General features: G+C 60.3%; 1 protein-coding gene across 2 annotated transcripts in view; it reads left to right on the top strand.

Moving 5' to 3' along the window:
- Positions 1-23,088, top strand: part of ASXL2 (ASXL transcriptional regulator 2) — a 112,763-nt gene extending 89,675 nt beyond the window's left edge. For both annotated transcript variants that reach the window (XM_068183093.1, XM_068183094.1), the window contains exons 7-12: positions 3,393-3,533; positions 5,429-5,592; positions 9,263-9,359; positions 10,994-11,099; positions 12,464-13,157; positions 14,799-23,088. In XM_068183093.1, the coding sequence (XP_068039194.1) occupies positions 3,393-3,533; positions 5,429-5,592; positions 9,263-9,359; positions 10,994-11,099; positions 12,464-13,157; positions 14,799-17,027 (3,431 nt within the window). In that variant the 3' untranslated portion in view covers positions 17,028-23,088. The remainder of the gene's footprint in view (positions 1-3,392; positions 3,534-5,428; positions 5,593-9,262; positions 9,360-10,993; positions 11,100-12,463; positions 13,158-14,798) is intronic.
- The last annotated feature ends 1,087 nt before the right edge of the window (positions 23,089-24,175 follow it).

Below are 24,175 nucleotides of genomic sequence, written 5' to 3'. Positions count from 1 at the left end.
CTTCCCTGATTTCTTCGCAGAGTCACCGAGTGCCTTGGTGAGGCCCTGGTTCTGAGGCACAGAAGCGCCAAATCCCAAAGAGCTCGGGTGGGAAGGGACCTCAGAGCCCAGCCAGTGCCACCCCTGCCGTGGCAGGGCCACCTTCCCCCGTCCCAGGGTGCCCCAAGCCCTGCTCCACATCCCAGAAACTGCATCTCCAGTCCCGGCCCCGAGCTTTGTTCCGCCACCACCGAGCTCTCCAGCAAAGCCTGGGGCGGTGGGGAGTTCATGAATGTTAATTATTGTTTAATTCGTTAACGTTAATTGCTGAGCCCAGGCCAGTCCCTAAAGCCCTTCCCCTCCGGGCTGCCAGCCCTGCAGCCGGGCGGGAGGCAGGGCCAGCTGCCTCTGGAGAGAAGGAATTCACCCCTCTGCTCCTCCCTGCCAAGGCAGCGGGCACAGCAGCTGGCACCGGGCACTCCCTGCTGACAGTTCCCTGGCACCTCTGGAATTCCCTGGCACCTGCCGAGTTCCCTGGCACCTCCCGAGTTCCCTGGCCCCTCTAGAATTCCCAGGCACCTGCCCAATTCCCTGGCACCTGCTGGGTTCCCTGGCACCTCTGGAATTCCCTGGCACCTGCCGAGTTCCCTGGCACCTCTGGAATTCCCTGGCACCTCCGGAGTTCCCTGGCACCTCTGGACTTCCCTGGCCCCTCTAGAATTCCCTGGCACCTGCCCAATTCCCTGGCACCTGCTGGGTTCCCTGGCACCTCTGGAATTCCCTGGCAGCTGCCAAATTCCCTGGCACCTGACGAGTTCCCTGGCACCTCTGGAATTCCCTGGCACCTCCCGAGTTCCCTAGCACCTCTGGAATTCCCTGGCACCAGTGGAATTCCCTGGCACCTGCCGAGTTCCCTGGCACCTCTGGAATTCCCTGTCACCTGCTGGGTTCCCTGGCACCTCTGGAATTCCCTGGCACCTGCCCAATTCCCTGGCACCTGACAAGTTCCCTGGCACCTCTGGAATTCCCTGGCACTTCCAGATTCCCTGACACCTCCAGAATTCCCTGGCACCCACCGAGTTCCCTGGCACCTCTGGAATTCCCTGGCACCTGCTGGGTTCCCTGGTACCTCTGGAATTCCCTGGCACCTCCCAAGTTCTCTGGCACTTCTGGAACTCCTCAGCACCTGCCCAATTCCCTGGCACCTGCCAGATTTCCTGGCACCTCTGGAATTCCCTGGCACCTCTGGAATTCCCTGGCACCTGCCAGGTTCCCTGGCACTTCTGGAATTCCCCAGCACCTTCCAGATTCCCTGGCACCCACCGAGTTCCCTGGCACCTCTGGAATTCCCTGGCACCTCCCGAGTTCCCTGGCCCCTCTAGAATTTCCTGGCACCTCTGGAATTCTCTGGCGCCTGCCGGGTTCCCTGGTACCTCTGGATTTCCCTGGCACCTCCCAAGTTCTCTGGCACTTCTGGAATTCCCCAGCACCTGCCCAATTCCCTGGCACCTGCCAGATTTCCTGGCACCTCTGGAATTCCCTGGCACCAGTGGAATTCCCTGGCACCTGCCCAATTCCCTGGCACTTCTGGAATTCCCCAGCACCTGCCCAATTCCCTGGCATCTGCCAGATTTCCTGGCACCCACTGAGTTCCCTGGCACCTCCGGAGTTCCCTGCACCTCTGGAATTCCCTGGCACCTCCGGAGTTCCCTGGCACCTCTGGAATTCCCTGGCTTGGGGCAGGCTCAGTGCCCCAGACAATCCCTGGCAGGGCTCAGCATTCCAGCCCCATTCCCTGCAGGCAGCTGGGCTGTGGCAGGGGCATCCTGAGTGTCCCCATTGCCAGCCAGGGCCATTCCCAGTGTCCCCATTCCAACTTGTGCCAGTCCCTCTGCAAGCCAGGGCCATCCCCAGTGTCCCCATTGTTATCCAGGGCCATTCCCAGTGTCCCCATTACCAGCCAGGGCCATTCCCAGTGTCCCCATTGTTATCCAGGGCCATTCCCAGTGTCCCCATTGTTATCCAGGGCCATTCCCAGTGTCCCCATTCCCAGCCAGGGCCATTCCCAGTGTCCCCATTCCCAGCCAGGGCCATTCCCAGTGTCCCCACTCCCAGCCAGGGCCATTCCCAGTGTCCCCATTCCCGGCCAGGGCCATTCCCAGTGTCCCCATTGTTATCCAGGGCCATTCCCAGTGTCCCCATTCCCAGCCAGGGCCATTCCCAGTGTCCCCATTCCCAGCCAGGGCCATTCCCAGTGTCCCCACTCCCAGCCAGGGCCATTCCCAGTGTCCCCATTCCCGGCCAGGGCCATTCCCAGTGTCCCCATTCCAGTCCCAGTGTCACATCTGTGTCTGCATTTCCTGGGAGAGCTGTGGGCATGTGCTGGGCAGGGTGAGGATTTTCCAGGAGCCTGAGAAGCTGGGAGGGCTCGGGAGCTGCCCTGGGCCTCAGCCTGTCCCGGGGCAGGGTCTGGGCTTCATTCCTGGTGAACGTTTCTCCTCCCTGCTGGGAGAGACCCCAGAGGTGCCGAGGCCAGGGGGTTTTGCCCTTCCTGCTGTGTAACTCCAGCCTTAGGATGCTTTCCCTAGGCTCAGGATCTTTTCCTGCTTCCAGGCTTTTCCTTGAGTTCTTCCTCAGTTCCTCCTCTCCTCAGGTTCCAGGTGGGACCAGTGTGTTCAGGAGCCCCCTCAGGCTGTAAATCCCTCCCTGTCAAGGCCTGCGAGGTTCCCCCTGTGTGTTTTCCTCCACCAAGTCCCTTTTCCCCCATCCCTGTGGTGCTGCACAGGGACAGCTCCCAGCAGGGACAGGGGAGGTGTGGAGAGAGCAGGGAATCAAACGGGTGGGAGGGAGGGAGCAGCGTTCTGGTGGAAAGCAGGGCACTGCTTGCACAATTCCAGGGATTTATTCAGAGCTGGAAGAGCTTGTGTGAGGAAGGGAAGGCAGGGAGAGGAACCAGGATGGGAAGCTGAGCACTGGGAAGAGGAGGAGGAGTTCCCCAGGGTGGGTAAGGACAAAAGCTGCAGGAGAGGGTTGGAGTTTAGCAAGGACAGGGGGGTTTGGAGAGATGTCCCTGCCAGTGAGCTCTGCCAGGAGCTCTGTTAGCCCTGGAAGTGGGAATGGGACCATGCCTGGGTCAGATTAGGGAAATAAACTGGGATTAACTGGGAAATGGACTCAAAGCACATGGGATGTGCCTGCCCGTGCCTTTGGTTTGGGATATTCTGGTGGCTCCAAGGGATCTCCTGCATTCAGCTGCTGGGCAGGAGCACTCCAGGAGCTCAGGAATGCCTGTCCTGGCACTGCTGGAGCTGCAGGGGTGCCTCTGGGGGGTGGGCGAGCTCCATTGCATGCAGGAGGATCCTGGTGCAGGACCCCTCTGTGCATGCCCGTGTTCATGTGTCCCTTTCTGGCAGGCTGGGAAGGGAAGCAGGCAGATGGACATTCCAGCAGCCCCCCAAACTCCACCTCCAGCTCCTCGCCCTCGGTGAAGCTCGAGAACTCCCTGCCAGGGCTGGCCAAGAAGCCCTTCCCAAGATCTGACAGGCTCCACGCACGTAAGAGATGGATTCCCTGCTTTCCCTGCTTTCCCAGGGCTTTGGCTGCTCCGGTGCCAGGGCAAAAGCTAAACCAGCAGAAGGGAGTGAAGTGTGCTCATTCCATTGCTGAGGGAGCCTGCAAGGGGCTGCCAGGCTGCTGGGAATTGGGGTGAAGAATCCATAATGCCATCCTCAGATCAGCACTGCCCAGTGCTCAGCAGCTGGGCCTCTCCTGGGAATCCCCAGCTGTTGGACCTGCATTATTTATGGGATTTAACGTACTTACGCACTCTAACAACATGAAAAGAAATTTCTCCCTGGGCCTCCATCTCTCAGACCCTGCTGGATTTGGCTCCCAGCCCTGTAGTGGAGCTTTCTCAGCCCTCCCATCCTTCCTGGCTCCTGTTACATTCCCCAGGGGTGGGATTGACCTGGGGGATTTAAGGATATTCTTACAAAGGAATGGAATATCCTGACGGGGAGAAACCCACAGGGATCATGGAATGCAGCTCCTGGTGCTGGCCAGGTTATCCCAGCAGTCCCACCCTGGCTATCCCTGGCTGTGCAAAGGCTCCTGGAGCTCTGGCAGGGTCGGGAATGCGCCCGTTCCCTGGGGCAGTGCCCTGCACTCGCTGGGGGAAGATCCTCTCCTGGGATCCATCCCAAATGCCCCTGGCCCAGCTGCAGCTGTTCCCTCACTCTGAGGTCTCTGACACTGAGGAGAGCTCACAGAGCAGGGGAGTCCAAAAGAAATCCCCAGGGACAAACTGGCCTTAACTGGAGACTTGCAGCAGACAATGGCTGTGGCCAAAAGGAGATGTAGGAAGCCCCCTGAGAGCCCAGGCTCCCAGGGGAGGTGGGCTGAGTGGGGATGGGGAGTTCTGTGCCTGGATCTCCCAGCTCTGTTGGTGAGACATGGAGTTAGAAAATCACCCTGAGGTGGAAATCAGTTTCAGATTCAGCTGCTTCAGCTTGTCCAGTCCATAGCTTGCTGAGCCGGGTCTGTGCTCGTGGGAAGGTGACAACAGCCCCAGTGCTGGGGCATGAGGGGGACAGGGGACAGCAGGACAGCGTGGAGGGGACGTGGGCAAGAGCAGGAGCTCAGTTCCCTCCAGCTCCTGAGAAATTGTCTGGGGGGAACCAATCCATGGATTCACCAGACCTTCACAGGGTTGTGTTTGTTTGGGAAGGCTGAGCTGGAACAGAGGCTGGACAGAGCTAAAGGATAAAGCAGGGATTTATTCAAAGGATCTCCTCCATGGATCCACCTTGGGCAGCACCAGAGCCCAGCCAGGGCTGCACCCAGGATGAACCCAAATGGTCCCAAAATGCACGAGCGCTCCCGGGGGCTCTCACTGTGATCAGCTCTGCTCCATTGGCACACTGGAGTTCATTGTCCCATTCCAGCTTTAGCCCATGCAGTCCCATCCTGCTTGTTTTTCTCTCTCCAGCCCACGTTGTTTGTGCTCTTGGGCTGAGGTTTGGATCATTTGTCCTTGGTGCCCAGCTGGAGCAGGAATTGTTTTGTCTCCCTGCTCTGTGAGGAGAGCTCACCATCCCATAATATCAAACCCAGACCCGCACACCAAAGCAGCCCAGAACGTGAAAAATACAAAAGCTAAAGAATGAAGCAGGGATTCATGAAAAGGATCTCCTCCATGGATCCACCCTGGGCAGCACCAGAGCCCAGCCAGGGCTGCACCCAAGGTGAACCCAAATGCTCACAAGGAAATGGACGCCCGGTCACGAGCTCTCACCCCTGAGGCATCAGGGGACAAACCCCAGTTTGTCAGGGCATTTCACCTGTGTGCAGAGGCACAGTGAGCAGGGGGACAGCTCCCACGGCGGCACCCCCCTGCCCAGGGCCCCAGGGGAGGGCAGGTGAGGGGTGACCAGGTGTGTGCTCCCCCCAGGGCAGCTGAAGAGAGCCCGCTGTGCCGAGATCGACGTGGAGACGCCGGACTCCATCCTGGTGAACACCAACCTGCGGGCCCTGATCAACAAGCACACCTTCTCCGTGCTGCCCCCCGAGTGCCAGCAGCGCCTGCTGCTGCTGCTGCCCGACGTGGACAGACAGGTACGCACTCACCTGGGGTGTCCCACACAGGTACGCACTCACCTGGAGTATTCCACACAGGGACACACTCACCTGGGCTGTTCCACACAGGGACACACTCACCTGGGCTGTTCCACACAGGGACACACTCACCTGGGCTGTTCCACACAGGTACGCACTCACCTGGGGTGTCCCACACAGGGACACACTCACCTGGGGTGTTCCACACAGGGACACACTCACCTGGGCTGTTCCACACAGGTACAGCACTCACCTGGGCTGTTCCACACAGGGACACACTCACCTGGGCTGTTCCACACAGGGACACACTCACCTGGGCTGTTCCACACAGGGACACACTCACCTGGGCTGTTCCACACAGGGACACACTCACCTGGGCTGTTCCACACAGGGACACACTCACCTGGGCTGTTCCACACAGGTACACACTCACCTGGGCTGTTCCACACAGGGACACACTCACCTGGGCTGTTCCACACAGGGACACACTCACCTGGGCTGTTCCACACAGGGACACACTCACCTGGGCTGTTCCACACAGGGACACACTCACCTGGGCTGTTCCACACAGGGACACACTCACCTGGGCTGTTCCACACAGGGACACACTCACCTGGGGTGTCCCACACAGGGACACACTCACCTGGGGTGTCCCACACAGGGACACACTCACCTGGGGTGTCCCACACAGGGACACACTCACCTGGGGTGTCCCACACAGGGACACACTCACCTGGGCTGTCCCAGACAGGGACACACTCACCTGGGCTGTTCCACACAGGCACAGCACTCACCTGGGCTGTTCCACACAGGGACACACTCACCTGGGGTGTTCCACATAGGGACACACTCACCTGGGCTGTTCCACACAGGCACAGCACTCACCTGGGCTGTTCCACACAGGGACACACTCACCTGGGCTGTTCCACACAGGGACACACTCACCTGGGCTGTCCCACACAGGGACACACTCACCTGGGCTGTCCCACACAGGTACAGCACTCACCTGGGGTGTTCCACACAGGGACACACTCACCTGGGGTGTTCCACATAGGGACACACTCACCTGGGCTGTTCCACACAGGCACAGCACTCACCTGGGCTGTTCCACACAGGGACACACTCACCTGGGCTGTTCCACACAGGGACACACTCACCTGGGCTGTTCCACACAGGGACACACTCACCTGGGGTGTTCCACACAGGGACACACTCACCTGGGCTGTTCCACACAGGGACACACTCACCTGGGCTGTTCCCCACAGGGACACACTCACCTGGGCTGTTCCACACAGGGACACACTCACCTGGGCTGTTCCCCACAGGGACACACTCACCTGGGCTGTTCCACACAGGGACACACTCACCTGGGCTGTTCCCCACAGGGACACACTCACCTGGGCTGTTCCACACAGGGACACACTCACCTGGGCTGTTCCCCACAGGGACACACTCACCTGGGCTGTTCCACACAGGGACACACTCACCTGGGCTGTTCCCCACAGGGACACACTCATCTGGGCTGTTCCACACAGGTACAGCACTCACCTGGGCTGTTCCACACAGGGACACACTCACCTGGGCTGTTCCACACAGGGACACACTCACCTGGGCTGTCCCACACAGGGACACACTCACCTGGGCTGTCCCACACAGGTACAGCACTCACCTGGGGTGTTCCACACAGGGACACACTCACCTGGGGTGTTCCACATAGGGACACACTCACCTGGGCTGTTCCACACAGGCACAGCACTCACCTGGGCTGTTCCACACAGGGACACACTCACCTGGGCTGTTCCACACAGGGACACACTCACCTGGGGTGTTCCACACAGGGACACACTCACCTGGGCTGTTCCACACAGGGACACACTCACCTGGGCTGTTCCCCACAGGGACACACTCACCTGGGCTGTTCCACACAGGGACACACTCACCTGGGCTGTTCCCCACAGGGACACACTCACCTGGGCTGTTCCACACAGGGACACACTCACCTGGGCTGTTCCCCACAGGGACACACTCACCTGGGCTGTTCCACACAGGGACACACTCACCTGGGCTGTTCCCCACAGGGACACACTCACCTGGGCTGTTCCACACAGGGACACACTCACCTGGGCTGTTCCCCACAGGGACACACTCACCTGGGCTGTTCCACACAGGGACACACTCACCTGGGCTGTTCCACACAGGGACACACTCACCTGGGCTGTTCCCCACAGGGACACACTCACCTGGGGTGCCAGGTGGGGATCCTGTTCCCACTGTGGTACCTGTGGGGAAGAGGGGCACGGGGGCAGGGGAGAGCTCGTCCACCTTAGGGTGACCTCACTGCCACCTAATAATGACATTAATTGTCACCTAATAATGACATTAATTGTCACCTAATAATGACATTAACTGTCACCTAATAATCATTGTCATTGTTCAGGACCTTCCAGGACCTGAGGGGAGCCTGCAGGATCAGGACCTGGGACGGGGGTGGAGGGGCAGGAGCCAGGGAATGGCTTCCGCGTGGGAAAGGGCATTTGGGTGGGATTTTGGGAACTGGGAAGTGTTCCCTGGCAGGGTGGGCAGGCCCTGGCACAGGGTGCCCACCCTGGATCCCTGGCAGTGCCCAAGGCCGGGCTGGACACTGGGGCTGGGAGCACCTGGGACAGTGGGAATGTTCCCAAATCCTCCAGAACTGTTTGGAGAAATAACCCCCCCCCCCAGCACCCCGTTTTCAGTGTGCCCCTTGGCGGCTTTGCTTTGGCCAGCTGGGTGACAAAATCCTGGTCCCCACAGGGCTGGCCACCAAAGCTGCTCCCCACAGGCTCCAGCCTTGGCCCAGCACACCAGCGGCTGTGGCCAGCAGGTGACCTGGGCTGTGGCCAGCAGCTGGCTGGGGCTGTGGCCAGCAGGTGACCTGGGCTGTGGCCAGGGCTGTGGCCAGCAGGTGACCAGGGCTTTGGCCAGCAGGCGACCGGGGCTGTGGCCAGCAGCTGGCCGGGGCTGTGGCCAGCAGGTGACCAGGGCTGTGGCCAGCAGCTGGCCGGGGCTGTGGCCAGCAGGTGACCGGGGCTGTGGCCAGCAGGTGACCAGGGCTGTGGCCAGCAGCTGGCCGGGGCTGTGGCCAGCAGGTGACCAGGGCTGTGGCCAGCAGGTGACCAGGGCTGTGGCCAGCAGCTGGCCGGGGCTGTGGCCAGCAGGTGACCGGGGCTGTGGCCAGCAGCTGGCCGGGGCTGTGGCCAGCAGGTGACCGGGGCTGTGGCCAGCAGCTGGCCGGGGCTGTGGCCAGCAGGTGACCAGGGCTGTGGCCAGCAGGTGACCAGGGCTGTGGCCAGCAGGTGACCAGGGCTGTGGCCAGGGCTGTGGCCAGCAGGTGACCAGGGCTGTGGCCAGCAGGTGACCAGGGCTGTGGCCAGCAGGTGACCGGGGCTGTGGCCAGCAGGTGACTGGGGCTGTGGCCAGCAGGTGACCTGGGCTGTGGCCAGGGCTGTGGCCAGCAGGTGACCAGGGCTGTGGCCAGCAGCTGGCCGGGGCTGTGGCCAGCAGGCGACCAGGGCTGTGGCCAGCAGGTGACCGGGGCTGTGGCCAGCAGCTGGCCGGGGCTGTGGCCAGCAGCTGGCCGGGGCTGTGGCCAGCAGGTGGCCAGCAGTGACCAGGCCTGTGTCTCTCACAGGTGGGGGCTGACGGGCTGATGAAGCTCAGCAGCTCAGCGCTCAACAACGAGTTCTTCACCTCGGCTGCCCAGGGCTGGAAGGAGCGGCTGTCGGAAGGTAAAGCCTCCCCAGCAGCCCCGGCTCGGGAGGGGCTGGGGAAACCTGCAGGGAGTTCTGGAGAGGGGAAACCTGCAGGGAGTTCTGGAGAGGGGAAACCTGCAGGGAGTTCTGGAGTGGGGAAACCTGCAGGGAGTTCTGGAGAGAGGAAACCTGCAGGGAGTTCTGGAGTGGGGAAAGCTGCAGGGAGTTCTGGAGAAGGGAAACCTGCAGGGAGTTCCTGGAGAAGGGAAACCTGCAGGGAGTTCTGGAGTGGGGAAACCTGCAGGGAGTTCTGGAGAGGGGAAACCTGCAGGGAGTTCTGGAGAAGGGAAACCTGCAGGGAGTTCCTGGAGAGGGGAAACCTGCAGGGAGTTCTGGAGAAGGGAAACCTGCAGGGAGTTCCTGGAGAAGGGAAACCTGCAGGGAGTTCTGGAGAGAGGGAACCTGCAGGGAGTTCTGGAGAGGGGAAACCTGCAGGGAGTTCTGGAGAGGGGAAACCTGCAGGGAGTTCTGGAGAGGGGAAACCTGCAGGGAGTTCTGGAGAAGGGAAACCTGCAGGGAGTTCCTGGAGTGGGGAAACCTGCAGGGAGTTCTGGAGAGGGGGAACCTGCAGGGAGTTCCTGGAGAAGGGAAACCTGCAGGGAGTTCTGGAGAGGGGAAACCTGCAGGGAGTTCTGGAGTGGGGAAACCTGCAGGGAGTTCTGGAGAAGCTGCAGCTCTGCAGGGGCTCACTGCCCAGAACTGGGGGGCTCAGGGTGGGAGAGGGCTGCAGGAGGAGTTCTGTGTTGAACTGACACAGGAAATCTCTGGAAGAGGTGAGAAAAGAAGGAAAAATGTGTTTAAAATCTGAACTGACAGTTGAACTGGGGTATTCTGGAGTTGTGGCTCCTAAACACAGACACTGCTGAGGGGCAGAGAAGGGAAATTCTTTTCCAGAGCAGGGCACGGGGTCACCAGCACAAGGTGCTCAGTGCTTTGAGCTGTCCCTTTGGGTGTTTGGATGGGAAATTGGGGGAAATTCTTCCTGTGAGGCCCTTCCAAGTCTGACCAGGCTGTTGCCTCTCCTTCTGTCCCTGTTCCCTGGCAGCAGAGCCCGACCCCCCCTGGCTGTCCCCTCCTGTCAGGAGTTGTGCAGAGCCACAAGGTCCCCCTGAGCCTCCTTTTCTCCAGGCTGAGCCCCTTCCCAGCTCCCCCAGCCCCTCCTGGGGCTCCATTCCCTTCCCAGCTCCCCCAGCCCCTCCTGGGGCTCCATTCCCTTCCCAGCTCCCTCAGCCCCTCCTGGGGCTCCATTCCCTTCCCAGCTCCCTCAGCCCCTCCTGGGGCTCCATTCCCTTCCCAGCTCCCTCAGCCCCTCCTGGGGCTCCATTCCCTTCCCAGCTCCCCCAGCCCCTCCTGGGGCTCCATTCCCTTCCCAGCTCCCCCAGCCCCTCCTGGGGCTCCATTCCCTTCCCAGCTCCCTCAGCCCCTCCTGGGGCTCCATTCCCTTCCCAGCTCCCTCAGCCCCTCCTGGGGCTCCATTCCCTGCCCAGCTCCGTTCCCTTGACTGCCCCATTCCACTGGAGCAGCATCCTGGGCTCCTGGGGCACTCACCAGGGCCTGTGCCCCATTAGCCACCCCTTCCCTGGCTCAGAAATCCCTTTTGCATCCCCCAGGGGAGTTCACCCCGGAAATGCAGCTCCGGATCCGGCAGGAGATGGAGAAGGAGAAGAAGGTGGAGCTGTGGAAGGAGCACTTCTTCGAGAGCTACTACGGGCAGAGGTGAGGGCTCAGCTGGGTTCTGGGCTGGGTCCATCCATGGACATTGGCTTCCCTGGAGCCTGAGGAAGGTTTCTGGCTTCAGCTGGTTCCAGGAAACCGGGGAGTGCCGGCGGGATCTAGGTCAGGTGGGACATTTGTCACCCTTTATCCGGAGCAGGGTGTCCTGCGTTGTCACTCCTCTTCCCCTCCTTGCTTGGAGCCACCCCCACGGCTCTCCTGGAGCTGGGGTGGCTGAGTGTGTCCCACCTCAGGGTCAGGACCTGCATTCCCACATCTCCAACCCCACACCACCCGGTTAAACCCCCAATCTGCCAAGCTTTTATTCCCTGCCTCCTCTTGCTGCAGGGGTTTGCCATCCTTCGGGGCTACAGGGAGGATTTGGGGTTTCTGAGCGAGCTGCTGAGAGACCTGGGAAGGAGCACACACATGTACAAAACTGACCAGCAATTTCCAGCGCTGCACTGTGCCCGCTGCTGGGTTGTCCTCACCCTGCCAGCCCCAGTGCCTCCCATTCATCCCGGGTGTTTTAACCCTCCAGAGCCCTCGGGGGATTCCTGGCATTCCGTTTTGTGGTTGGGATGCTGTGGGTGAGCCAGGGGCTGGGGCATGTCCCTACAGGCTGTAGCAACAACTACAGGGATACACCAGGCTGGGAGTGCAGCTCACCAGGAGCTTCATCAGCCACCTGGGCCAGGTCTGTGCTCGTGGGAAGGTGACAACAGCCCCAGTGCTGGGGCATGAGGGGGACAGGGGACAGCAGGACAGCGTGGAGGGGACGTGGGCAAGAGCAGGAGCTCAGTTCCCTCCAGCTCCTGAGAACTTGTCTGGGGGGAACCAATCCATGGATTCACCAGACCTTCACAGGGTTGTGTTTGGGGGAAAAAAACCCAATTTGACAAATCATTGAGAGGGATGAAGTTAATCCAGAAGGAGTTAATCCCAGACATCACTCCTGGAATTAGAGCCCATGTTCCTCCTGAAGGGGTGGTGGGACCCTTCCTTCTCAGTGTCCCCTCCTGCCAGTGTCACCGTGTGGCACTGCTCCCGTGCTGCAGAGGAGGCAGCGGGGGCTCATACAGGGAAATATTCACTGTTGGCCAAACCCTTTGGGTTTGCAGCCTGGAAAATTGGTGTCTGGAACAGGCCTGGAGCTCCATGTATTGCATTTAGCTGGTTTTAATCTCTGATGCTGATTTCTGTTTCCTGTGGAAGGATTATCAGTGGGGAAGGTTCTCAGTGATCGTGGCACAGAATTGGGTGTGTGAGACATTTATATGGAGTTTATTTAGAGAATCCTGCCTCCGTTTCCCTAAGGATGGGATGCTTTTGGGGCTGTTTTACAAAGTCTGTGTTTTCCTTGGCAGTTCTGGGCTGAGCCCCGAGGAGTCGCAGCGACTGACAGCACAGCCCGAGGCAGAGCCCGGCCGGCCCCGCAGCCCCACGGCCCCGCGCCGGGAGCTGGCCACGTCCCCCTCGGAGCCCAGGGCAGCCCCGGCAGCCGGGAGGAAAGCGGGAGAGGAGAGCAGAGAGGAGCCGCAGCCCAAGGCAGCCAAGCCCGCCGAGGCGTCCCCGGAGCGGCGAGCGGCGAGAGCCGGCGAGCGGGACAGAGCCCCCGGAGAAACCCTGCCCCAGAAACCCCCCAGCGTCGCCAGCCAGGGGGCAGAGGAGCAGAGGAAGCCTGGGCCGGCGAAGGAGGCGCCAGGAAAGGAATCTCTGGGTGCCCCCAGCAAACCAAAGAGCCCCGAGGCAGCCGGGCAAAGCCCCGCGGCAGCCCCGGCCACGCCGGAGAAGGAGAAGGAGAAGGAGAAGGAGAAGGAGAAGGAGAAGGAGAAGGAGAAGGAGAAAGAGAAAGAGAAGGAGAAGAAGCCCCCCGGGAGCGAGGCCATGGAGGTCGGGGTGGAGGCCCACAAGAGGAAGTCGGAGAGCCGGGAGGAAGCTCCAGGCACCCCCGAGAAGAAGCCCCGTGTGGCCGAGCAGCCCTGCCAGCACCAGCAGGCCTTTCGGAGCCAGCCCTTTCCCGGCACGGGGGCGGCGGTGCCGCGGGTGCCCCCGCTCAAGGTGAGCCCGGCAGGGACAGAGCCACGGCCGGGCCTCCCCCGGGGGCTCCCCCGGGGCACCGAGCCCCAGACAGTGGGTTCAGTGGAGGGGAAGGGCCTCAGAGCCCAGCCCATGCCAGCCGTGTCACGGGCAGGGACAGCTCCTGCTGTCCCAGGCTGCAGACAGGGAGAGCTGCAGGGGCTCTGCAGGGCCGTGGTGACAAAGAGGGGCAGCCAGCAGAGCGGGAGCCTGGCAGGTGGGGACACCCAGGGCCAGAGGAGCCAACGCCATCCGGGCTCCCCTGCAGCCAGCCCAGGCGCTGTGCTGAAAGCCAGAGGCTCTGGCAGCGCTGCGGTCTGGTTTGTAGCGCTGCAGTGCCAGGGCAGGAGCAGGGAAGGAGAATTTCGGGGGACATCTCAGGAGCAGAGGCCCTTTGGCTGCTGAGCCTTTGCAAGAACTCACCTGGGAAAGGAAGGAGGGAATTGGCCCCTGCTGGGATGGGCACGGGGAGGCAGCAGGACAGAAACACTCCAGGCTTGGCAGGCCCTGGCTTTGGGAGCCAGGCCAGGCAGCTGCTGCTGGCCCTGCTGCTCCCGGCCCTTAGGCAGAAGCTGAATTCCTGCATTCCTGTGTGCCCCAGGAATTCTGCTCCCCTGACCATATCCTTTTGTACTAAAAGGCTGCAAACTCAAAACTTCAAAAGCAGCTCATCATTCTCACCGTGTTAATGAGAACAGCACGAAGGCAGGAACGCATCAGTGAAACTGTCAGTGACCCAGAACTGGGGAAACTGTCCATAAAAGAGGTCTGGAATACCATGCAGGAACGAGGGCTGGCCTGCCAGGGCAATAAAGGTGGGATTTAATTTAACAGCGGAGTGACTTGAAGGTGATTGTGAATAGTTTCCCTTGCAAAGCAGGAGAGAATGGGGACAGACATGTCCCCAAGACGTGTCATCCCCCAAAAATGAAGCGGTGAAGTGGTTGATCAGAGCTCAGTGGGATCCAGTGAGGATTCTATGGATATCGAACATAAATGTAACCTCACATGAACTCCCTGAGATCTCTGCAGGGGAACATCACCTGGCTCAGTGCAGGGCTCAGCACATATGCTGGAAAAGCAAACATGGGGAAAGTCAGCTGCAACATTTTGGGGAAAATGTTTTAGAAAGGAAGAGTAAATTATTGGCATTTTTTCTCCAGCTCAGGGGATTGTTATGGCTTTGTACAAAGGCACTGAGGAGACAAATGATGGGTGAGCAGGGGGGAAGAGCAAGGCTGAGTCCAGCAGGATGGTGACGCCTTTCAAGGAACATCTGAATACAAAATTAGATCTGAAATTACTTCTGAATAACGTGAAACAGTGAACAGGGGCTGACAGGGCAGGGGCTGGATCAGCCCCTCAGGGAGGGAGCCTGGGGGCTCTGGGGTGACATGAGGGACGGGCTCCACTCGGAGCCACGGGGTTTGCAGCACCCCAAAACTCCTGGGAGGCGTGCGAGGGTTGGACAGGTCTGTTGTCTCAAGGCAGAGACGGGGGGGTTTTCTCCAAAGGGATTTCTGCACGACCACCACCAGTTCTCTCAGAGGAAACTGCAAACACAAACCTGTGGGTCGGGCGTTCCCCGTGTCTCAGCTGTGCTGTTCTCCTGCTCTCTTGCAGATCCCCGTGTCCAGAATCTCCCCGATGCCATTTCCTGCGGGCCAGGTCTCTCCCAGGGCACGCTTCCCCCTCTCCCTCGGCAGTCCAGGCAGGACAGGGGCCAGGACCTTGGCCGACATCAAGGCAAGAGCCCAGCAGGCCAAGGCTCAGCGGGCAGCGGCCGCCGCCGCCGCCGCCTCGGCCGGGGGGGCCGTGCCGGGGCCCGGCCCGGGCGGGGGGAGACCCCCGGGCAGGGGGGGAGACGGGAGAGACCCCGGCGGAGCCGCCCAAGCTGCACCCGGAGCAAACGCACTGGAACTGGCAGGAACTGGAAGCGGGGGAAGTTCGAGAAGGTTTCTTCCCCACGGCCCAGGGCCCCGTTCCCAGGTGGAGAGCCAGGCGGAGCCGGGAGCTGCTCGCCATCCTCCTGGAGCACAACTACAGCCAGGGGCCCCCGCGGCAGCCCCGGCGCTAGGGAGCGGCGCGGGGGCCACGCCGAGCCCCCCGCGGGGCACGGCCACCCCGGGGTCCCCGGGCACCCCCAGCGGGGACCGGGCGGGGACGGCCCCTCCTGCCCCGGCCCGGGGCGCTCCGGGCCCCGGCAACGGGAACGGCTGCGGCAGCGGAACCCCGGGAGCCTCAGCAGGGACCGGCTGTGACCTTCCCAAAGGCAAATCTCCTTCCCCTCTGGTGTCCCCCCTGCCACCCACGGGCCCCGGAGGCCAGGCTGGAGCTGTGGGCGCTCCTGTCCCACCCTCCAGCAGCTCCTCTGTAGCACCCAGCCTTAAATCTCCTCCCGGTGGGGCCCTGCCCCGAGCGAGCTCCAGCATTCCTGCCAACAACCCTTTGGTCACCCAGCTGCTCCAGGGCAAGAGCGTCCCTCTGGAGCAGATCCTGCCCAAGCCGCTCACCAAAGCAGAAATGAAAACTGTCCCCGTGGCTCCTCAGGAAGAGAAGGGGGCGGCAGCTCCCGGTGCGGCGGGGAACGGCGCCGAGGCGGGGGACAGACCGTCGAGTTTGCCCCCGCAGCAGCTTGGGAAGATCTTCTGCCAGAACAGGCCTCTGCCTCACATTCCAAGGACCTTCCCGCTCCCCTCGGGAAAGGACCCCGGTCCTGAGCAGCACCAGGGCCACGAGGCGCTGAGCAAATCCACCCAGGAGCAGATCCTGCAGACTCTCATCAAGAGGGTGCAGAGGCAGAATCTGCTGCCCGTCCTCCAGCCCTCGCAGCTGAACCTCCCTCACTCAGGTTTCCCGGTGGAAAACAGCTCCACCAGCCAGAGATTCATGCTGGGCTTCACAGGCAGGAGGACGTCCAAGCCTGCCATGTCTGGGCACTACCTGCTCAACATCTCCACCTACGGCCGCGGCTCGGAGAGTTTGAGGAGAGGCTTCTCCCTGAACCCCGAGCCCCGCCTGGGGCTGAGCAGCCCCGCCGAGGGTGCCAGGGCAGAGCTCGGGGAGTGCGAGGACGCGGGTGGCCAGGGCAGCAGCAGCAGCGAGGAGGACGCGGACGACGAGAGCTCCGGGGACGAACGGGAGCACAACGGCATCAAAGAGGAGCCGCGGGCGGGGCAGGGGGAGAAGGAGCAGCGGGAGAAGGAGCAGGGCTCACACGGCACCGGCCCCGCGGACCCCGGCTCCCCGGGGGCGAAGGCTGCGAAGGCCGAGGCGGCCCCGGCAGCCAAGGAGAAGGCGCCGGCGCTGGACGGCACCGCGCTGGCCCGGGACCTGCTGCAGGCGGCGCAGGAGCAGATGGCCCACGCCATGAGGGGCAAGGGCCACGGCGGCAGGGAGCTCTTCGGGCCCCCCGCGCCGTCCCCGGACCCGGCACAGCCCCCGCTGCTCCCTGCCCCGCACCCCCCGAAGCTGCCCGGGAGCGCCGGGGCGCAGCTCCTGGGGCCCAGCTACAGCGGCACCATCAACGTCTCCACCTCGCCCGACGTGGGCCAGGGCTCGCTCGTGAGCGGGCTGTCGGAGTGCAAGCAGCTGGCCAGCTCCATGGGCAACGTCATGTCCTTCTCCGTGACCGTCACCACCATCCCCACCGGGCAGGCTGTGAACTCTGGCGGCCACGGGCAGAGCCTCCCGGTGCAGGCGTTCGCAGAGGACGGCGGCATGGAGGATCCCCCTTCCAAATGCTACTGCAGGTTGAAAGCCATGATCATGTGCAAGGGCTGCGGTGCCTTCTGCCATGACGACTGCATCGGCCCCTCCAAGCTCTGCGTCTCCTGCCTCGTCGTGCGGTAACGGGGGCGGCACGCGGGGAGCGGCACGGCTTCCTTCGGGGGCTGCTTCGGGAAGAATCTTGGGAAGAAACAGGAATTTTACTGCCTTGCACAAGAGACACGTTACTGAATCAGGAATACAGAGTTAGAGTCCTTCTTTCATTAACGAAAGAGCACCTTCTTGTACAGGGAGTCGAAATCGCGCTCGACTACGTGAATTGTGACAAGAGTTTGCACTTAAGGAATTATGTAAATATGCCACATTATTTTGTTTAAAGATATTTTTCCAATCTTTTAGGAGATAGTGTTTGACTTGTACTGCAGTTCCAGTAACCCCAGCCTGCTCTGAGCACGTTTGCTGAGCTCTGCTCTCCCCGGGGAGGGGATCCAGCCCGTAGCCCATTGTTGGTCTTCTCTTGGCAGAGGGAACGGGATAATCCGAGTCCAGCCGTGTGTGGTGATGGAGCAGCGAGGCAGGAGCCCTGAGCGGGCTCCCTTGGCTGCTCCCAGTTCAGATCCCTGGGAACTGGGAGGCAGCCCCGATGCCGTGCCAGCCTTTCCCTCCGTTGCCTTTCCCTCTGTTCCAGAGGCTCCGGGGCTGTGCAGTGCAGGCTGGCGTTCCTGGTTTGCAGATCCCCCTCTCCCAGTATCCCAGCTGAAAGGAGGTGTCCGGGTGTGCTGCTGCTGGAGCTGCAGGGAGCTGGACTGGCCATGGGAGTCACCAGAAGAGCTCGGTCCTGTGGAGCCACCAGGGGCAGGGGTCACACAGCCGTGCCTGGCCGGGCAGGGCTGGCAAGAATCTGCTCTCCTGGGCATTCCCAGGGCTGGCAGGAATCTGCTCTCCTGGGCATTCCCAGGGCTGGCAGGAATCTGCTCTCCTGGGCATTCCCAGGGCTGGCAGGAATCTGCTCTCCTGGGCATTCCCAGAACAGGCAAGAATCTGCTCTCCTGGGCATTCCCAGGGCTGGCAGGAATCTGCTCTCCTGGGCATTCCCAGGGCTGGCAGGAATCTGCTCTCCTGGGCATTCCCAGGGCTGGCAGGAATCTGCTCTCCTGGGCATTCCCAGAACAGGCAGGAATCTGCTCTCCTGGGCATTCCCAGGGCTGGCAGGAATCTGCTCTCCTGGGCATTCCCAGGGCTGGCAGGAATCTGCTCTCCTGGGCATTCCCAGAACAGGCAGGAATCTGCTCTCCTGGGCATTCCCAGAACAGGCAGGAATCTGCTCTCCCGGGCATTCCCAGAACAGGCAGGAATCTGCTCTCCTGGGCATTCCCAGGGCTGGCAGGAATCTGCTCTGGGCATTCTCAGAACAGGCAGGAATCTGCTCTCCTGGGCATTCCCAGAACAGGCAGGAATCTGCTCTCCTGGGCATTCCCAGAACAGGCAGGAATCTGCTCTCCTGGGCATTCCCAGAAGAGGCAGGAATCTGCTCTCCTGGGCATTCCCAGGGCTGGCAGGAATCTGCTCTCCTGGGCATTCCCAGGGCTGGCAGGAATCTGCTCTCCTGGGCATTCCCAGAACAGGCAGGAATCTGCTCTCCTGGGCATTCCCAGGGCTGGCAGGAATCTGCTCTGGGCATTCCCAGGGCTGGAGCTGCCATCCCATGGCCCAGAGCCAGCTGCTCTTGGGGCACAGGGGCAGGTGGGAAGCGTTTTGTTCTCATCCAAACACCACGGTCAGACATCTCCAGATGCTATCCAAGATTTTATATTTCCTGGCTGTAGGGAAAGGCAATTGAGTGTCTGCCTGGGCCTTGTTGGGGGGCTCTTTGTGTTTGAAATACCAAATTGGGCTGAGCTCCGCTCAGCCGGGGCCCAGCTGAGGGAGGGGGGCTGGGGCAGCCCCTCAGAGCTGACTGGGGGCACGGCTGGTGGCTCCCTGTCAGTTCCTGGGTTCCTTCCCTTGCACTGAAGGAAATGGAAGCACAGTGGCCCCGTGTTCCCGGGAGCTGAGGGCGCTGATGGAGCACGAGTCCCCCGAGGGCTGTTCCCCTCCCGGGCCGGGTGGAGGCCTTGCTGCATCCTGGTCAGGGAACAGAGCTGTGTATGTTTTTGATGGAAAAGCACTGAATTCACTTTTAATCCAAAGGCCTTTTTAAGCTGAAGCAATATTCCCACAGCAGTGGGGCAGCTGAGTGGTGCACGGGGTCCTCAGCCTTCCCTTCCCCTCTCCTTTGTACTTACTACTGCTCCCCTCCCCTTCTCCCCGGGGGCCCGGCACTGGTGGCGAGGAGCAGAAATCATTCCTGGGTGATTTTCCAAGGAACAAGAGGCGCCCAAGGCTCCAGGAGCCTTTGGACAACGCTCTCAGGCACAGGGTGGGACTGTCGGGGTGTCTGGCAGGGTCAGGAGCTGGGCTGGATGATCCCTGTGGGTCCACTCCTGCACAGGATATTCCACGACTCTGTGATTTAGTTGGTGATGACAGGGGATAGGGAGTTGCAGACTTGATCCCGTGGTAGCAGGAGTGTTTCTCTCCCTGCCCGGGGAGCCTCTGGAGCAGCGGGAGCTGCAGCACCGCCTGCTCTGGGTTCTGCCGTCTGAAATTTACTGCAGAGCAGTGACCCCCACTGACGTGATTCCACATCGCTGCTCAGGCATTCCGTGCTGAGGAGGATTTAGGGATTAGAAATTAACTCGACTTTTTAAATCTAAAAAATTGCACAAAATTGTCCCCACGAGCATCTCCCACCCCTGGTGGTGGTGGGGGTAGCCCAAGAGCCCCCGGCCTGTGCCAGTTCCTGCCGCTTCCCACTTCCAGCTCTGCTCAGGAAGAGGAAATCCTGCATTTTTGTAAACCTGGGGAGGGAGGCAGAGTGGGCTGGTTTGGAGCTGAGAGCAGGATCTGTCCACTCCTCCCTCAGGCCTCATCTGGACTGGAGGGAAGCTCCTTCCCATCGTCCTGGACACTTCCATTCCTGGCTGGGGCAGCCTGGGAGAGCAGCTCACAGTCGTTCTCACAGGAGAGTGAGAGGTGTCCCTGCACACCTGGGTCAGTTCTGCTCTCTCCTCGGCTCCTCTCAGGCTGCTTTTCCAGGCTGCTGGAGAGGGGGAGGCAGAGGATGAGGAGGGAGCTGTGACCCTGAGCACTCACAGGCGTTCGGCTGCTGCAGCTGCCGCTGGAAAGGCTCTTCCAGAGCTCCCCTGGCACCTCCACCACTGTCCCCTCCTGGCTGTGGCTCCAGCTGCTTCCTCCTGTTGGGTTTCCCTGGTGCCCTTGCTGGGCATGGACTGGGCTTGCTGTGCCCGTTCCCTGGCAGCGCAGGGCAGTGCCATTCCCGGAGCCATCCCATGGGAATGTGCCCATCTGGCCGTGCCATCCCAGGAGGGGCTGGCTGGTGGCCCTGGGTGGAACACTCGGTGACCCTGGACATGGAGGTGGCCCAGCTGGCGCTGGCCAGGGTAGGATCGTGCTGGTGGCTCGGGAGTTTCCACCTGTCAGTGCCTTAGTTCCATTTCATGGATCAACACTTAGCTTGGGCTACTTTCCTTCCATTCCTTTTTGAGGAAACCGATTCTCTCAGTGCCCATCTGAGGTGTGAGCACGCTCCTGGTGCAGCCTGGGGGAGCATCTCCGAGGGTGAGCAGAGGGCAGAGTGCGAGGAGATTGTTTGGGATCACGGGCTGGGTGTGATAATCCCTGGAATGGGGGCAAAGCCCTGGACGTTTCCCGCGTGCTGCAGCTGCGTGTGGGATGGTGGCTTTCGGAAGGGGGAATCCTGTGGAGTTTCTGGGGTGGGACCAGCCTGTCCCTCTGCTGAGGTTCCTTCCCATCGACAGTAAGTCCACCTCCACACGGGATTTATAATAAAGGGATGTCATGACTGGGTTTAAACCATTAGACTTTGGTCCCCCAGGAGTGAGTTTAATGGCAGTATGGAAAATCCAGGATTTCCAAAGCCTGATGTCAGAGTGTTTGTGGCAGGGACAGGAACCTGGTGAGGGAGCAGTTTCAGTTCCCCTTTTCAGGACACAGAACTGGAATTAGAGCCTGACCAACGCTTCACTTCCCAGCCCCAAACCCCATGGACAGGCTGTGGCACAGGAGGTGCCGGCGCAGCTCTGGGGGTTCAGGTTCTGAGCCAGGTGGGCAGCAAGGGAAGGAATTTGGTGTGGAATTTACAGGAAGGAGGAGGTTCCAAGCAGTTGCACTGGTTGGGGAGTTGGATTTGTTTTTGTTTTTGTTTTTTTTTTTTTTAGTTGCACAAAACAGCTGCTGGAGCAGCAGTTCCTGGTCAGGTCATTACCGGGAGGGACCCTCTGGAGGGATCGGAGGGAAGGACCCTCTGGAGGGATCATCGGGAAGGATCATCCGGAAGGATCCTCAGGAGGGGTCCAAGGGAGGGATCATCGGGAGGGATCCTCAGGAGGGACCCTCTGGAGGGATCCTCAGGAGGGACCCTCTGGAGGAACCCTCTGGAGGAACCCTTTGGAGGGATCCTCGGGAGGGATCCTCTGGAGGGAACCTCGGGAGGGATCCTCTGGAGGGACCCTCCGGAGGGATCCTCGGGAGGGATCCTCTGGAGGGACCCTCGGGAGGAACCCTCTGGAGGGATCCTCTGGAGGGATCCTCTGGAGGGATCCTCAGGAGGGACCCTCGGGAGGAACCCTCTGGAGGGATCCTCTGGAGGGATCCTCAGGAGGGACCCTCGGGAGGAACCCTCTGGAGGGATCCTCAGGAGGGATCCTCAGGAGGGATCCTCGGGAGGGATCCTCGGGAGGGATCCTCAGGAGGGATCCTCGGGAGGGATCCTCGGGAGGGATCCTCAGGAGGGATCCTCGGGAGGAACCCTCTGGAGGGATCCTCGGGAGGGATCCTCAGGAGGGATCCTCTGGAGGGATCCTCGGGAGGGACCCTCTGGAGGGATCCTCAGGAGGGACCCTCTGGAGGAACCCTCTGGAGGAACCCTTTGGAGGGATCCTCGGGAGGGACCCTCTGGAGGGATCCTCGGGAGGAACCCTCTGGAGGGATCCTCTGGAGGGATCCTCTGGAGGGATCCTCGGGAGGGATCCTCTGGAGGGATCCTCTGGAGGGATCCTCGGGAGGAACCCTCCGGAGGGATCCTCTGGAGGGACCCTCCGGAGGGATCCTCTGGAGGGACCCTCCGGAGGGATCCTCTGGAGGGATCCTCTGGAGGGATCCTCGGGAGGAACCCTCTGGAGGGATCCTCGGGAGGGACCCTCGGGAGGGAGGCAGCAAAGACCATCCGGGGCGGGAGGGTGCATTGGGAGCGGCCCTGGGGCGTCTCTCCTCCGGGGAGGCTCCGTGCGGTGGTTCCTGAGACCCAGGGAAGGCGCGGAGAGCAGCGCCGGGCTGGGGTTTCCCACAGCGGGAATGTGGGAGGCTGCGGGGCCGTGGCAGCATCGCTTCGATGATGAATTATCACAGATTAATTGCAGGGGAGGGCAGAGCGCTGCCGGCTGCCCGGGAGCAGAGCTCCGCTGCCGCCGGTGTGACACGGGGACAGGGGACAGGGGACAGGGGGCAGGGGGCAGGAGCTGGAGCGGGTGCCGGCAGGGAGTCCTCGGCCCCGGGTGGTTTTTAATGCTTGCGTTTGCTGTACGTGCAGAGCGAGCCGGAGAGCTTACAGTAATATATTTTAAGTAATATATATTTTAGTATCTGGAAAGAGCGGGCAAAGGAGGGGTTCAGAGGTGGTGACAGGGTACCGGGGGCAGTTCCTCGGCCAGGCCAGCGAGGTTTCTGCAGCACAACTGAAAAGGTTCCGTTCCTGCCGTTAATGCAATAAAAACGGGAATTCTCACAAAGAAGCAATCCAATACTGTTTCCCAGAGGCTTTTCCTGTGTGGACAACAGGCCTGTAAACAGAGTTCCAAAAATCCTAAACCTTTGTCTTTTTGCCTTTTTAAAAGGGACTTCGATTGGGCTTGAGGGTCTGTACAGCAAAATCGAGGTGACACCATTTGAAAATGTATTTTTACACAAATAATATAGAAAAAAAAATCATATTTTACATAAGAATTTTAAGTATTTGAAATATGTGTATATATATACTGTATGTACTTCGTATATGCTTTATTTTACATTTTCAGTGTATTAAAAAGTATTTGAGCTGGTTGGATCTGAGATGTAATAATGTTTAAAAACACAAAAACAAGGGAAGGGAGCCTGGGGGGAGAGCGGGTGGGAGCTCTGCAGGGAAGCACAAGCCCAGAGCGAAGGGTTTGGGGAAGGCTGTAGCAGTTTGAGAGCCGCAAATCGTTCATTTTTCCTCGTGACCACCTGGGATGATCCAGGAGCTGGGGTGGATCCTCCCCACAAGGAGTGGTGAATCCCAAATGACATTTATTCCATCGAATCCAGCGAGTGTTCCTGGGATCCCGAGTGTAACCCAGAGCTGCGTTCGGCAGTCCAGCCCCTGGGGTGTGCAGGGAAGGAAATGTCAGGAAAATTAATCCACAAACACCAGAGGTTTATGTCCAAAAAGGAGACAGAGGAGTCCTTTTACTTTATTCGAATAAAGGGAGAGGTCATGGGTCATTCCCCTGGGCTGTCTCCAATTTTTGGAGGATGCAGCCTCCTTTTTATCCCAATTCCCTGTCTGCATTTCCCTTCTCTCTTTCCCCATTGGCTGAGGTACTTGAGAGGTACAAACTTCCTGATATGCCTGATACCAGAGACTTCCCTCTAATCTGTAACCCTCCCTTTTAATTTTTAATTCTTACAGAATTTAGGGCTTTTCCCCGTTGTTTCTCTCATCTGTCAACGTCTAATTTTATTTTTCAGCAAACCTAAAGCTTATTTGTAAAAGCAAATATCTTTTTCCATTCATCAATCAGTGGAATCCTTCCTGTTGTTTCTTTTATCTCTCAGTGCTGGTTTTATCTACCAGCAGACTCACAGCTTGTTTGTAAAGACAAATCCACTATTCCTCTCAGAAATCAGGTGGGCAAAGGAGCAGCGCGAACGTGTCGGGGTTGAAGGTACAAAAATGAACTCCGGAAAGACGCAGAAGTGCTGCCTCTGTACTTGGTTGTCACTGGCATGTCCTGCAAAGCCAAACCTTGGCACCCAGCTGTGAGAGCTGCTGGGCAGGACGGGGTTTAGCCACCCCTGCACTGAGAGGTGGACGCGGGCTGTGAAGGGCTGTCCCTCCTGTGCCTCGGCTCCCTGTCCAGAGGGATGCTGCCTTCATCCCAGGCCTCTTC

Source organism: Anomalospiza imberbis, chromosome 3, assembly GCF_031753505.1.
Source record: "Anomalospiza imberbis isolate Cuckoo-Finch-1a 21T00152 chromosome 3, ASM3175350v1, whole genome shotgun sequence".
Lineage (NCBI taxonomy): Eukaryota > Metazoa > Chordata > Aves > Passeriformes > Viduidae > Anomalospiza > Anomalospiza imberbis.
The sequence above is the reverse complement of the archived record's forward strand: the minus strand, read 5'-3'. Positions and strand labels throughout refer to the sequence as shown.